The sequence below is a fragment of the Micrasema longulum genome, unplaced genomic scaffold, assembly GCF_059751315.1.
Source record: "Micrasema longulum isolate JH-2025_06_02 unplaced genomic scaffold, ASM5975131v1 h1tg000403l, whole genome shotgun sequence".
Classification (NCBI taxonomy): Eukaryota; Metazoa; Arthropoda; class Insecta; order Trichoptera; family Brachycentridae; genus Micrasema; species Micrasema longulum.
Window position 1 is genome coordinate 37473 of NW_028277603.1, and position 15889 is coordinate 53361.

Consider the following 15889-nt stretch of genomic DNA (forward strand, 5'->3'; position numbering starts at 1 on the left):
GTAAAATATCGTATTGTTTATCCCTTTTGACGGTCACGACAACTGAGCATTTAAAAACATATTATTATTAAATGTTTATCATTAAAACCGGGTACCTACGTATTCTATGGAATGTTAAAATCCATCTTTTATTTTATGTACCAAGTAAATTTAAGTTTTCTGTATAAAAATTATAACGGACTCAGTATTGATGTAGACATTTTTAACTGCACGTTGCATTTGTACAGAAAATTTCTTCATGGGGTCGATTATTTGGGATAGTTGCTGAATGTACATCTTGAGTGGTTTATGCTATGTATATGTGCCGCATGTAATGTATATGTTTGTGTATGTTTTATATGTGCGTTCATGTGTGTGCGTGGATGGCTCGGAGTGTACATTCGGTATTTTTATTTATTTTAATTTATTACCTCCATGGAAAACGCAAATGTCAACAATTATCCTTTTTTCACTTAAAATTCTTATTTATTTTTTATTTTTTGTCACATTTAATGTTTATATCTTTTTAATTTATGAAAACTTAATTGGTCTTTTTATGTTAAAAAATTGTTGTTTTTAATACTGATTTTGTATGACTGTATGTTTTCTAAATAAAATAAAATAAAATAAAATAAATAAAATATGTTTACAATTTTTTTGTCTAAGCACGTTCAATACCGGTTACCGACGAAGATACTTTGGATTTTCATACAAAATACAAATATGTATACAAACTTTCAGACACAAATATCGATATTATAGTCCTTAAAATGTAACATGATTAGAATGACAGTTGTCAGAAAAAGTGACGACATAACTTTGTAGTAACGTCAAAGGAGTTATTTATATTGACACACGAAAAATCATTTGTGTCTGGCGTGTTGATTATTTTTTTAATACAATGCTTGAAACATAAATCAACATTAAAATATAAAATAAGCTTTAAAACAAAAAAAAACTAAAATTAACCTAATTGTTGACTATACGTTCTTACAAGGTTACATCATTTTGCAAAAACGTTAGAGATGGGACAAATTGATGAATGTAAATTGATCGAATAAAAAAATTATTCATTTGATGTTGTTCATGAAAAAAGTATAAAAGTCTCTTTTTTGGTGAATAATTATGTTAAACACACTATAATAGGCTTGCTTTTGCGTTTTATTTATCAATTTTTGGAATCAGAGTTTCATGATTGCATGAAATAACTGTTAAAATCGATTTGATCAGTGATCATTAATTTCCCATCACTAATGAAATTAGTTTGACAGCTGTCATTCAAATCAAGCTATATTCTAAGGGCTATAGTTTATACTGTCTCGGTATATACCGATGAAGATAGTTATTCATTATCGCGGTTCTGTAGCTCAATCACAAATAACTATCGACGTGTTAATAAGCGACGTGATAACAATTTTTCACCATGTTGTTTACTGTCGGCCTCGCGGTGTAATGATCAGCGCGTTTGCCTACCACGCAAGAGGTCTCGGGTTCGATTCCCGACATGGTTGATATGAAATATTTATTTAAAAGGGTGTTTTCACACTAGAATATTTCCATAGTCCCTGGACTGGTACCTGAAGCGTAAGACTGGTCACCTTACCTTCGCGTAACAAAATTGATCGAGATATGCTGAGATTGGTGTACTAATCCAGTGCCCTATGCACCATTAGGTGCAGAAAGAGAATGATGATGTTTATCGTATTCCCGATCACAATGGAACATCCGTGAACACCTAATAGTAAATGTCAAACAATTTACGTTTCGCGACGTATAATCCTGCTGCGCAATCACATATTTGAACTTCACCGGTGTAAATATGGAAAATATTCCAAAACTGCTATTTTTATTTATTTATTTATTATTTATCATGCTATTCATTGCATTAAGCCGGCGACGGCGGTTGGCAACGTAATGTCAACAAAAGCAGTCGCCATAGTAATTGTAATTGATTTTTCACTTTTTTGTATTGGATACTCCTTACTATTTTGCAAATGCAATATATTGTATCATTTTTTATAGTAAACGCCGATTTTTTGACAAGGAACTGTATTTAATTACGAGGAAAACAAAAAACTAACCGACACGAGCGTTGACTTAGAGATTACACACGCGTTGACTTATGACTGCGATAACTTAAGCACGTTTATTATTGTTCGTTGTGATCGCTCAAATGCTTAGCATGTTTTTATGCACGTCGATAGTTATTTGTGATTGAGCTACAGGGGTAGTATTCTGGACGCAAAAGTGCGCGTAGAAAACGCATTTTTAACGCGTATTTACTTACTAAATACACGCTAACCGAGCGCTCTTCGCGCGCTACACCATTCAGCTACAACATACCAGCCCTGGGGTGAAATTCTGAATCTTTTCTACCCCGAGAGTGGTTAATTTAGGTATTTTTTTTTTTTGAATGCGACAACACTTTACTTCAGAAAATGGCCACACTGATGATCAAACATCAAATGATATATGAAACTGTTTAAAAAAAACAGGAAAAAACTAATAGGGTTTGATTAATTCAACATAATTAAGTGTTTTGGGCATAGAATTAAGAATAGTCCAGAAGGAGCGTAGAATCATATTGGAAACCATCGGACTGTGTCCAAAAAACCCCCCCACTTTGTCCTACTTTCACCGCGCGTATGCGTAAAGTCAACGAGTAATGTTGCCAGATCGCGAAAAATATAATCATAACACAAATGTAAGATTTTTTTAAGTTCTCTAAAATTTTATCGAACACGCGGAAACATTGATTGACACAACAGAGTAGATAAGTAAATGGCCGTTCAATAAGAGTAATTGAATTAATGAACTTTGAACTTTAAAAATGTAACAAATGTTAAATAATAAATGATGAGCAAAGCGTAAAAAAAAATATTACCCTGGCAACGCTAAAAAAATGTCCATTTTGTTTTCTTTGACAATCTGACAGGTGGAAAAATAATATTTTTTTTAAGTAATGCATTTGCTACTTACACATGAAATGTGATCCCATCCTGTTTCTTTAAGATCCCAGCAGTATTTCTACACTTTGAAACGACACAACACGGCATAGTTGAATTCAAATCGGGAGCTGCGTACTGAGCGACGTCTACAAAGCAACTAATGGGTCAATACGTAAAACTCCTTCTGTTAGATGCGCGTATGCGGTTTCTGGACTATTCTTAATTCTGTGGTTTTGGGTAATGCTTGAGGTCGCAATAATGGTCAAAATTTAAATTTTCGTATTTAGTTTCACGTGTCTGTATTTGTTTGATGTTTAACCATCGGTGTGGCTATAAATCATATTTTCGCATATGTTAATTTAGTTTTTCCTTTATTTTTCTTTTCATGGTCTCATGTCATACCATATACATATATATATGCAATAAACTTTTTAATAATTAAAAAAGGAATGGCCCACGCTCAGACGCTGTAGTCTTTGTGGGAATTTTTTCCAATTCATGTTAAAGCTTAAATTTAAGATGTATTTTTGTAATTATATCTATATGTAAATAATACATGTATGGAAAAATAAACTAATTTAAAAAAAAAAAAAAAATGAAGCAAAGTATAGGTGCTTGCAAAAAATGAAAATCCCCAAATTAACCACTCTCTGGGGGATAAAGATTCAGAATACCACCACAGAAACCCGCTTACAAAGGATCTGTAGGTAAGATAAAGCGCAATAAAATAAATATGCTTTTTACTAACAAATGTTAACAAATTACAACAGGGATGAAGAACATTTTAGAGAAGGGAATATGGAAGTCTAGGCATTTACAGGGCTTATGACCTGTCATTGGCTGGTTTAAGTGGTCTCTTTACACACTGTGCAACATTCACCATTTCGCCTATGTTTGAACATCCATATTTCTTCAATTCTGCCAACTGTTGATTTTAGTGAAGTCAGAGCTGAAACCTTTATTGTTGTGAAGAGATTCATCTGACTGAATTATTTCATTTACTTACAGGCAACAATTTTCTAATTTTTAAACCTCTTGGACCAGTTGGTTTCATTACAATATTTTCAGTTTTTCCAAATGTTATTAGACAATTTTTTTCTGTGCAAAATGGGATATATTCGCATGAAAATATGAAGTATCTTCAATGGTAACCTGTAATTTAAAATTTTCCATCCACAATTTTATCTGAATATGGAATTTTCATACAGGAAATTTGATTTTGCTTTATGGACAATAGAGAAATATCACATATTACAAATACCGATAAAAATATATGAAATGTATTTAGAATAATTCAAAATCAATATGGATATTGTAGGGAAATGTTTTCATACATAAATGTAAAAAAGAAATTTGATAAAAATATCTTCGTAGAAAAACGCGACTTGTTTGGCCTTGGTTGTTGTGACGTCAAGATTTGTGATTTTTTTTTTTGCACATTTCAATGGCCAGGAACAAATAAACATGAATCGTGGCCAATGGAATCACCATTTTTGCGGAAATTCTAAAATTACAAATTTAAAATTATTTTTTTTGCTATCAGAAAAAAAAATTCTTACTGGACAGTATTTCATAGACATGTATTACTTTAAAAATGTAAAAAAAACGTAATATTTCCCTATTCATTCGTTAAGTATACCTTGATGTATGCTGAGCTAATGTAGCTTTGAAACCGGTCGGTAAAGTAGTTTTATATTTATTTTATTAAAATGAATAACCACAAAGTTAGTGCTTCAAATAGACTTTTTATTTTAAATGGAAGATAACTTTGTCAACTTCCCATTGTCACACGTGTTCTGATATTTGTTTAATCTTATGCTTACAAAATATTTCATACGAAGAGTTTATACAATGGAACACTTATAAACTAAATTGCTGTTAATAATAGATAAACATATTGATTATATCAATCAATTAAGGAATGATATTGCATCATTCAAAATGATAAGATTCAATTTGCATCTTCATATTTTCTGAATTTGCTGTACATGAATGGTCTTCGCAGCAATTGATAAGCTGTGGTTTCCTAAGAAAGCGGTGCCATTATCAAGCGACCGCGATATGCCCTGATGCGGTGGCTGTAACGAGACAGTCGTCTTATCAGTGACCAGAGGAGTCAACTTAAAGAGAGTGGTGTTTTCTAGCGGCCGTGATCACTGATTATTTTTATAAAATTGAAAATTACACTCACCAACAAAAAAAGGTTTTTTTGTTCCAGAAAGAAAAATACGTGATTCTGATTTCTGAATCAATTTTTTCTCCTGAATTCAAATATGATATTGGTACCCAAGAAACAGGCATTTATAATTTCAAACATTTCAATGCTTTCTGCATTCTTAACCGCCCGATATTCAAACATTCTGACTTAGCTAGAAACTGCGAGTGACATTTTTGAATGCTTGCCAAGCTGTATTCTCCAGTGGATTCAATAGATCTTCAAACTTTTCATCATGCATTAGTGATGGTATGATATCTGTGGACTCACAAATATTCTTTCTTTAATTTTTGAATGACTAATTTTGGCACACTTCTGTTTGGGGTATATGAAACCAGGGTCCCGATTACAATGAGAAGTAAACATTTATCTTCAATTTTATGTCCAAAGTAAAATTAAGTTTTCTGTATGAAAAGCAGAATATGGATACATTCTTTTCTTTTAAACCTGTTCAATTATACGTTACCGATGAAAATATTCTCAAATCACGCAAATATACTCATTTTCATACACAAATTTTGATTTTTCTTTATAGACTGTCGAAGATAACTCCGTGAACTTCCCATTGTAACCGGGGCCCAGGAGTATTGTCCACGGTTTTGATGAAAGTCTGTGGATAATGGAGAAATTCCAAATACATATTTGAAAACAGGTATTGGTACTCGTGAGACAAAAATCACTTTAACCAATGATATCATTTGAAGGAGAGAGAGGTATTTAAAATTCACGCTACAGTGTGCAATTTAAGTTTAGAACAAATTGATTCAGTCTTTTTTATAGTCTAAATTAAAAACTCTAGGAACCGTGATATATTGGTTTGTACAGCAACATTTTAATGACGCCATCCACCGCTAGATGGCGACCCCGCTTTCTTAGGAAACCATAGATAACTCGAAAGATAGGAAAGTTTCTTTATTTAAAAATTAAAAACTTCAAATAGACAGCATCACTAGAGTATTATCACAAATCGGAAATAACATTGAAAATTTATTGAATATTTAGTGCGGATTTTTATGATTCTAATGATATAACCACAGTAGAACTTCGGTTATCCGAACTCCAGTCTTGCAGATTGCCAATTATCTGGAATATTTTATGTTTAATTTTACCATCTATATAATATCATTTCTGGCACAAGTTGGTAACTATAAATTATCGAAAAATGAGATGTCTTCATAAATAGCATCAAATAATCTTTATTTAAGAAGTAAGTGAAAATATTTTGTTACTTTTAAAAAACCTGACGATATGTTAAAAATGGGTGCATTCCATTGTGTCTGGTGGGATATTTGATTTAAGAATCTGAAGAACTTTGAGTTGAAACTATGTCCTCAGAATTCACACAATAGTAAAATATTTTTTTGAAACAAGATAAAGAACCATTTTACTAAACTGCTTTCAAGAAAAGGCCGAACAGTCAATATGCTCCGCGTAATTATCATTTGGTGATGCACTACGCAATATTAATGAGAGATTTTTTGAGTTGCAAAGCATGTCATATTGAACATTCAATAAAATAAAGTCTAATAACAGTAGTAAAATAAAAAGGAAAAACCAATTGTGACTAGTGGGACAGAGCTTTGTGATATCTGTCAAAAATATTGACTAAATAGTAACTCTGTGTGAAGTAATTGTTTCCATAGACAAAAAAAGTCATTATTTATCATTTTGAAAAATATTTATTGTGTACACTCATAAAAGCAAGGCGTTTAGCTATATGTTGTTATTAAATTAGAGGTGATAAATGGAAATTCAAAACTTGTCATTTTTCCGCTTTACATGGAATGCCCCAATACAAAATACATTTTATATAAACAAAAATGAAATACCACAAAGGCATGGCCAGCGCGGGTATAAATTTTATTTAAAATTTCAAAAAGTGCTAATATTGAAAGTACATATTATTCATTGTTTACAATTATGTTTCCTCACTGGAAAGCCCCGTGTCGAAGGAAACATTGTACAATAGGGCGGGCCGATATTTTTTTTCTGAATTTTTAAATGAAAGGGGTCTAAAAGGTTGCCCTTTGGATTACTCGGAATGCAATTTTTTTTTTTTTAATATTCAATATTACTTTTGGCCTTCAACCAGAGCTTAAAGTTATCAAAAATGATGATTTTTTGCACTAAACTGGCTGTCATTTCGTATTTAGGTAAGAAAATCAATCCAATTAAATTTTATAATGTGCAATAAACCTTATTAAACAAGCAATTAAGGGCGTGAGTGTCACTTTGTTTTGTAATAAATGGGTAGCATGGTTTTAATGAGCCATTGTTTTTGTCAATATTAGCCAGGCGCTCAATGGAATCAATTATGTGGAGTGTAAACTTTTTGCATTTCGGTAGTTTGAAAACGTGTTCGAATTTGTAATGTGATTAAGTTATGTATATCTTAACTAACAAAAAATAATTTTATCAATATAGATAATTAACAAAATTTTCAGACAGTGATAAACTTCAAACCTCGGTTGAGGACCAAAAGTAGTATAAAATATTTTATTTTTTTATTTTTTATTTTTTATTTTTACGTTCAATGTGATCCAAAATGCAGCTTTTTGGACCCCTTTCACTTTGATATCTAAAAAACTGAAAAACTTCATACATCACCGGCCCACTCTATTGTACAATATTATTATTTTCTACATTATTACTATTCACTTTTTGACAGCTATTTTATGTTGCGAGTATTTATCAATTGTCCTTGAGGACGGTTCCTTACAAAATTGAGTCCACCATTTTGAATAATCTTGTACAATATTGCTATAACAATCGACTTTTAAAATGACTACTGCCATGTGATTTGAAAATAAATAAATATCTACATTTGATATCTTAAAATTAAATCCATTTAAACAATTTAAATGATACATAAAAACTAAATATCAGTGGAATTGTGTGCCAAAATGTCCACCACCAGGTTGCACGGTAAAAAATGTGTACTATCCATAGGGAAATATCACATACTACGAATACCGATAAAAATCATTTTACTAGCAAAAATTTTTTTTTACTGAATAGTATTTCATAGACCTTTATTACTTTAAAAATGTAAATATAAAAAAAACATGATATTTCCCTATTGAAGAAAAACAACTTGTTTACATTGCACCAAAACGCATTTAAAATATCAGACTCGGGGGGCATTGGTGCCACAGCCACAGTAATCACCGGACTTAGCCCCCTGTGCAGTTTTCCTGTTCCCAAAGATGAAGAGGACCACAAAAGGACAACATTTCGCGACCATAGTGAAGATAAAGACCGAATTGCTGATGGAACTGAAGAAAAATGCGTTCCAGAAACGTTTCGAGAATTGGAAAAAATGCTGGCATAAGTTTTTTCTTATATCCGATGGCGATTATTTTAAAAGAGACAATATTGATATTGAGGAAGAAAATAAGATAATTTTTGATATACACAAATTCTGTGTATTTTGTGATAATTTTTTAGCAATAGAGGTATTTCCACATTTCTTCATACACTCATTTGACCAAGATTTGCACATCTGTGTTAACCTCAAAAAATTTCGATGACTTGGAAAAAGAAGGATCTACTTTGTTTTTCACTCATTCTCCGCGGTGCTCATGTACTCCTGTGAGCGCCTATGGTAGCATTACTACGCGGTTCTCACAGCGTGAGTAATTTATTATCAAAAAAAGTATTCATCAAGCATACATAGTCTATATATTTACGCTCAGTAACAAAATTAGTGTTCAAATTAATAGATAACATACGTAAAATGAGTGTTTAAAGTTTAAACTAATAAATAAAATAAGTCAATTTTGAACGTGGAGAAACGATTAATGGATAGATGGCAGTAGTCATAATGAACGTTCTCAATAAACCTATAGTACAAAACTTAAGGAGTAAATTGTCACCCCAGTTCTATCTCAAAGCGTAAAATCGTTGACAATTCCTTCCATGTGAAACATGTATTTATTTTAAAGCATTTTTTCTAGTAATATTCCCTATTTACAGATAAAATATTCACTTTTTTAAACTGTTATCAGAAAAAAACTAATTTGAATACATGGAGTACAATGAAAAAAGAAAGAAAAAGATGTGTAACTGATTAAAAAAAACTATTTATGGCTTTACGGCAACACTTAAAAAACAACAGTAATGAAATTGTTATAACCAATCATGAAACCAACATGTACATCAAATTTGGTATTGCCAGCATTAAAATTAGTTGCATAATAGATTTAACTAATACCCCCTACTCAAGGTCTCGGTTGGGCGCCATACGTCCCGGTTTTAATGTCCGTGTTTCAGTGTCCCTGTCCGAGAGTCATTTGTCCCGGTATGAAAAAATATTTTCCGATAATATTGTACATGCACAATATCTGTACTTCAGAGGCAGACTGATGCAAATCCAGAATTTGATGAAATGACATTTCGATTTTCGTATCCAATTTATGATCACATCCATTGATTTTGAAGAAACGCAAGTCTAATAATGAAAGAACCAATGTATTAAGATACTGAAAACACAAATTAATGCTGTAAACTATTAGAAATCCCTTAGAGAAAGTAGATTCTTTAGGCTTTTGTTGAACATTTGGCGTTTGGATTTGCATCCGTCTGCCTCTGAGGTACATATATCTAATATTGATACGCGCACGCACATTGAATGTGTGTTCTCATTAATTAAAACTCAGTGGACAGATAAGGGCAATTTGCTTTCTATTGACACAGCTTGCCCACCACATACCGCACACCGCATCCGAGGACATAAGTCTCCTTGGCGGTGCCCACATACACGAAAAAGATGCTCGTTGCCAAACGAGAAAAGCTGCCCAAAAGAGCTCTCTGTAATCTAGTAGCAAGAAGGTAATCCACAAGTCCATAATATGCACTTCATTGGATTGAGAAAAGAGGGAAGGGAATTTTTCACTGACTGGGATTAAATTGATTGGACACGAATGGACACTTTTTAAAAGCCTCGAAATTCTTTTTGGAAGGCACCAGATCTGTATGTCCGACAGGACCTATAACAGGGCCACGGATAGTAGCGAGAAGCTCCATTCGGTAATCATAGAGAGGGGGAAAGGGACAAGACCGCAGAATGCGTTCAGAAGATTGATTAGGATATCCGCAGCAGCACGAAGGGGAACCAACAATATTGAAAACAAATAATTTGTCATTAAATTTACCATGACCATTTCTATTGACACAGTGAAAAGCATAATTCAATGAGTTTTAAATTATAGAATGTCAAGCATTGAATTATTTTATTATTATGTAAAAAGGGTAAAGAGCCGCTCCAAAAAATTGGAAAAATATGATCAGGCAAAGAAGAGCGATGGTAATGAGGTCACGAAGGTCAAGGGAGAGTAAAAGCAAGAGAAGAATGAATGATATGAAATATTTATCTAATGTTCTTTTTAGTTTCATCAAATTGAATCGCCCATTAATCTATATGATTGTATTTATACAAAAAACATCCAATTTTGCCAATCAAACAGCCAACAGTCAAAGTCTTAGAATACCTATTATTGATATCTTCAGTAATTGTTTTTTTTTTCAAATTACAATGAATTGTGTCCCTTTAAAGAGACGCGCATTTTTTTATAATAAAGCTGTGAATGTAGATGAATGTAATTTTTTTAAGGGGGTTTTCCCCGTCGGTGGTCTGACAATTATGGCAGCCCCATTTATTTACAGCCCAAGATTTGCTCAGAGAGGCCATAGAAAAGTCAGACAAATGTGTGTCATGGTCGCCCAAACATCAAACGAATTAAAGAAAAAAAAAGTACTATAATGATTAAACAAACGGCTTTAAAAGATAGAACTGGAAAAGTGGCGTATAAAAAACTAATATTTAAATAAATTTGTTATTATTTTCCGAGCAGTTTGTTCATTTGTTTGTTTTGTCTGTTGACAGTAAGATCAGCGGCCTCCGCTTTGTCCGATATGACATCGACGAGATCGTTCTGAGATTCGATTTCTTCTCCGAGGTTGGTGGCCAGGCCTTTCAACCGAGTGATGGAGTGGACCATCTCGTCCAGGTTGGCCTCCAGAAGCTGGTTCATCTTCTTGCTCCCGGAAGCCTCCCCGGAGTAGGCCTGGCGCTGCGACCGCTCGTCCAGCCCGCGCAGCCGGGTGGAAGGGTGGTTGTTGAAGAGATCTTCGTTGCTCGCTTCCGGCCGGCGGTTGAGAGAGTCAGCGAGCGGGCTGTCGGCGCATCGGCTGTCTGTAGGAGAGGACATCTTGGGCGCCCCGTCGTTTTTGCCGGATATGTAATTCTTGAGACTGCTGAAGACAGACTTGATGCCGTTTATGTGTTTTTGACTGAATCGCAGGTTTGTATTGATTTCATCCAGCCTGTAATAAAAAAAATACATTTTAAATACAAAAATTCACTTTGTAAAAAATCTGAATTCTTAATTCTGATCTGTGATCTTAAATGGGAATCACATATTATCGAAATTGTCAAATGCACCAATTCCCTCTTATACATACATAATAAGGAACACATTCGCTCACATCACCCGAGATTTGTTCCTCAAAATTTATAAAACATATGTTCGTCCACTCCCGGAGTATGCCTACCAAATCTGGAGTCCCTATTTTAAAAAAGACAGAGTTGTTGGAGAAAGTCCAGAGAAGAGGAACTAAAATGGTAGTTCCTCTAAGAAATCAACCATGCGAGGACCGCTTAAGGGAGCTCGGGTTAAGTTCACTGGAAGAGCGGAGGCAGCGTGGTGACTCGATCGAAACACTCAAAATCTTAACTGAGCAATATAATGTACCCGAGTTGAAATCAATGCTCACTTTGAATGAAAACCGCCATCTCAGAGGTCATTCATTGAAACTAAACACTACCTCCTGCTCATCCAACACTAGGAAGACCTTCCTGACAGATCGAGTTGTGGAGAAATGGAATGGCCTTCCCGAGAAAGTGATTGGTGCTAGTTCAGTTAGTGTTAAGATGTGTGGGTTTGATTTGTTTTGTAATGTATTTATTTCGATAGTTGTAAAAAAAACCTTAACAACTAGTTATAACTTACATTATAATCAATATGTACAATGATAATTTCAGTTACAGTATTACAAGTTATTATATTCAGACGCATCATGTTCCATGTTTTTCGTCATATTTCCCATTCTTCATCTTATTGAATTATTTGAGCAACTTCGTATATACGTCATCTCTCTGTTTCTGAAGTAACACCAATCTTTGAAGAGATCCAATAAAAATTTATGGTCTCAATTCGGAGAACGACAAACCACTGCATATGTCCTGTTGTAAATTTATTCTCAACTTATTTAGCGAGCACCGTGAGTTTCGTTTCTTGCAGGACCTCATTTAAAATTATCTTAAAAGAAATTTTACTTTGGAATACGATCATTACGCCTCCTGTATGCCGACTTAAGGAATTGACTGACGTTTCGGACACCGTTGCAGGGAGCCATCTTCGAGGTGAACTATGTGTTTTGTAGAAAATAAAAATGTGATTATTTACTAGTAGGAGAGTACAAACTACCAGTACACAAACACATATTTATTTCTGCAATGGTATCTGAAACGTCAGAACGAATCCGACCTGATGGATCACCCAAAAAGGCAATACATATTAATTTCATGTTATCTTTTATTTAAACGACATAGACTGTCAATTTTGATTGATTTATTTGATTAGGTAATTCAACAAAGATAAATACTTAACCCTTCCGAGCCTAAGTAGGGTATCTGAGGGACTATTAAACTTACCCAAAAAAAGATTTACAGCTTATATATATCGTATTATCAGCGCTAAGATTTTTAAAAGTTTTGAGTGTGACATTAGAGGTTCTCTTCCGTTTATTCTCAATTTTTTTTTTTCTTTCTGATTTACCGTCTTTTAGCACCTGGTGCTCATCCAATAATCTACATCTCAACTTAAGTAAATGGAAGGTTATGAGATTTTTTCGTATGAAAAATCAAAACATATGGGACTACTGACTGAACGATGAAATGTATACGAGATTTAGGTATTATACTTGATACTAAACTTTCTTTTACAATTCATATTGAACATGTTATCAATAAATCTTTAAAACTTCAAGATTTATTGACAGATGCACAACTGACTTCAAAAATATCAATACCCTTAAAATCTCTTCTATTCCCTAGTTTGCTCGCACCTAGAGTATTCCTCTGTTATCTGGTGTCCATTTTATGATGTTCACATTGAAAATATTGAATCAGGCTGGAGGTGGGCTTATCCAGAGACCAATATACGTATAATGAGTTAGAAACTACCTTAAATATATCTTCCCTTCAAGACCGTCGAAATAAATCCAACCTTCTAGTCCTATTTAAAATTCTTAACTCACTCTTTGATGCCTCTGAACTACTGAGCAAAACTTACTCGTTCATATCAATAACCATAGAACTAACTATGGTTTTCATTCCCCTATGCCCAGAATTCTTAGGTCTGCCAACAAACATACCAGTCTTGATTTCTTTGATAACAAGTTGTCTTCGTTCAAACGATCACATTATCAAATTCAATTATAAACACCCGCTTCCACTCCCACCAAGTCTACTATTTACCATTGTGTCTTTCTACTTTCCTTTATAATAATTTTCTATGCATAACATCACTCTGTCAGATTTAAAATTTAAACTAAAAATGTATTATGTAACTTAGTAGACATTATAATAATAAATATGTACATCTCCCCCCCCCCCCCCTCCTTATCCTCTCTTCAAGCATTTTTGTCCTTTTTTGTCCTTATCCCGCCCAATTTACAGTAACTTAATGTTCTTAAAATTAATATTTAAAAAATCTTTGATTATTGAGTACTTGAAAATAACATTTTTATATGTATAAATTGTTTGTATTTATTTGATATGTAATATATATATTCTTTACTAACTTTGTATACTATGTGGAAATCTGTTATTGGTTCTGAGTTTATACACTATATCTGTTTGTTTACTAAAAATATGTATGTAGAACTGTTGATTTCCCTAATAAAATAAAAATAAAATAAAAATAAAATAAAATAAATAAGTATGTCCTTAAAAATGCCCATTGGGCATATATATAAATAAATCAATAAATCAGATCTGCCATATGTCCATTGACGGAAAGCGAACCGGAAATCTTCCATAACTCTATCATCATTGATTGATTCCACTGAACTAGTGACGTCGTTCAAAGTATTTAGTTTTTATTAACATATTTTTTTTAATTTTTATGTACATTTTCAGGAAACTTTGCCGTACAATCAAATGCTTCAATGTTTACCGCGCGCAAGAAAACATTTATTGTATCCAATTTCCAGTAGGGCTGAAGTTCCTCATTGTATTGAGAACTTTGGTCTACTACAAAGTCGACAATTTTGTAGATAAATTTAATATCGAAAACAACAAAAAAATAAGAATTACACATTAGTTTAATTAATACTAACCTTTTGCTCGTTCTTTCTAGCTGTTCTCTTTGTTTTAATAGTTCCTCAGCTGTAGCGATACCGATTTGTTCCGAATCGCGCAAAATACCCAAACTTCGAGAGGAAGAATCTAAAGTTCTTTGTTCAATGTCCAATTTCTTTTGTAGCAGAATTTGCTGTTGTTCATCCAGCTGTGATGGCGTCGGCGCAGAGTAGTGAGCCTTCGCCCCGCTGTATCCTGGGTCGTGAGTAATCTTCGGACGAGAATTTCGTAGGAAAGTCTCGTCGTCAACATCACCATCGTCCCCGAAAAGATTGCTCGTGTTGCTCAAGTATTGATGCCCAGACATGACCGCCGTTGATGACTAGCACTCGAAACGATCAACAGTTCATTAACTTCAACACTGGTCAAATTAATTGCAGTAAACTATCGCTCATTTATTGAAACTCAATGACAAATGGAAACGTCACAAAAGACAAAAGTAACAAAAGTTATCAACGTCGGATAAACATAGAATTTGGAATGTAGATTGCAGCAATAATCACAACATAGACAATAGATAAGGCCCCGTTTTATATAGTACAGCCAAAGATTATAGTACAGCTAAACAAATTGTCGCACTCGCGATGTATTGGTCAGCGCGTTTGCCTACCATGCGAGAGGTCTTGGGTTCAATTTCCGACATGATTGGCACGTCGAAGTATTTATTTAAAACGGTGTTTTAACTCTCAAATATTTTATAGATCCGCAACTGGTATCTGAAACGTATGACCGATCATCTTACCTTCGATGTAACAAAAAAAATATCAATACTCACTGCGATAGGTGTACCAATGCAGTGCTCTATGCACCATTAGGTGCGGAATGGGAATAATGAAAAAGTAATTAAACAACTCAATGACAATATAAATTATAATTCATATTTCTCTGTGTCCAGGCGGATGATAAGTACAGTTCAAAAACCCTTGACAAATGTTTTCGAATACACGGATACTCTGAGAAAAAATTCCAGAAAAAGAAAATCGAATGGAGATGTTCTATGTCCGTCTCGTTGTTTAGTGATTGGCGAGTTGGTCTACCATTTTTAAAGTCCTGGTCCTGGTTGCTTCCTGGTTAGGTGGACATGAAATGTTAGTTTTAAGGGTGGTTCTACACTGCGATATTTCATAGTGCTTTGACTGGCACCTAAAACGTAAGTCTGATCATCTTATCTTTCATTTAAATCACATTGATTAAGATACGATGCAATTAGATAGCCATTGCAGTGCCCTATGCGCCACTAGGTGCGTACAGGGAAATTTAAAAAAATGTAATGAGTTCCGCGTACTGTAGGGTAGCTATAGTACTTTTTTTATAAAAAAACAG

The 15889-nt window shown here is 33.6% G+C and overlaps 1 protein-coding gene across 1 annotated transcript; it reads right to left on the bottom strand.

Moving 5' to 3' along the window:
- Positions 1–9208: 9208 nt before the first annotated feature.
- Positions 9209–15055, bottom strand: Snap29 (Synaptosomal-associated protein 29kDa). The gene is made up of 2 exons (XM_088225973.1): positions 14545–15055; positions 9209–11466 (listed from the first exon to the last, which is right to left on the bottom strand). The coding sequence occupies exons 1-2, from the start codon at positions 14871–14873 to the stop codon at positions 10980–10982; spliced, it is 816 nt and encodes a 271-aa protein (XP_088082099.1). The 5' UTR covers positions 14874–15055; the 3' UTR covers positions 9209–10979.
- Positions 15056–15889: the final 834 nt, after the last annotated feature.

Coding starts and splice junctions, on each gene's coding strand:
- Snap29 (XM_088225973.1), bottom strand. CDS start 14,873: ATGTCTGGGCATCAATACTTGAGCAACACGAGCAATCTTTTCGGGGAC. Junction 11,467..14,544: donor CTAGAAAGAACGAGCAAAAG/GTTAGTATTAAT, acceptor TTTTTATTACAG/GCTGGATGAAATCAATACAA.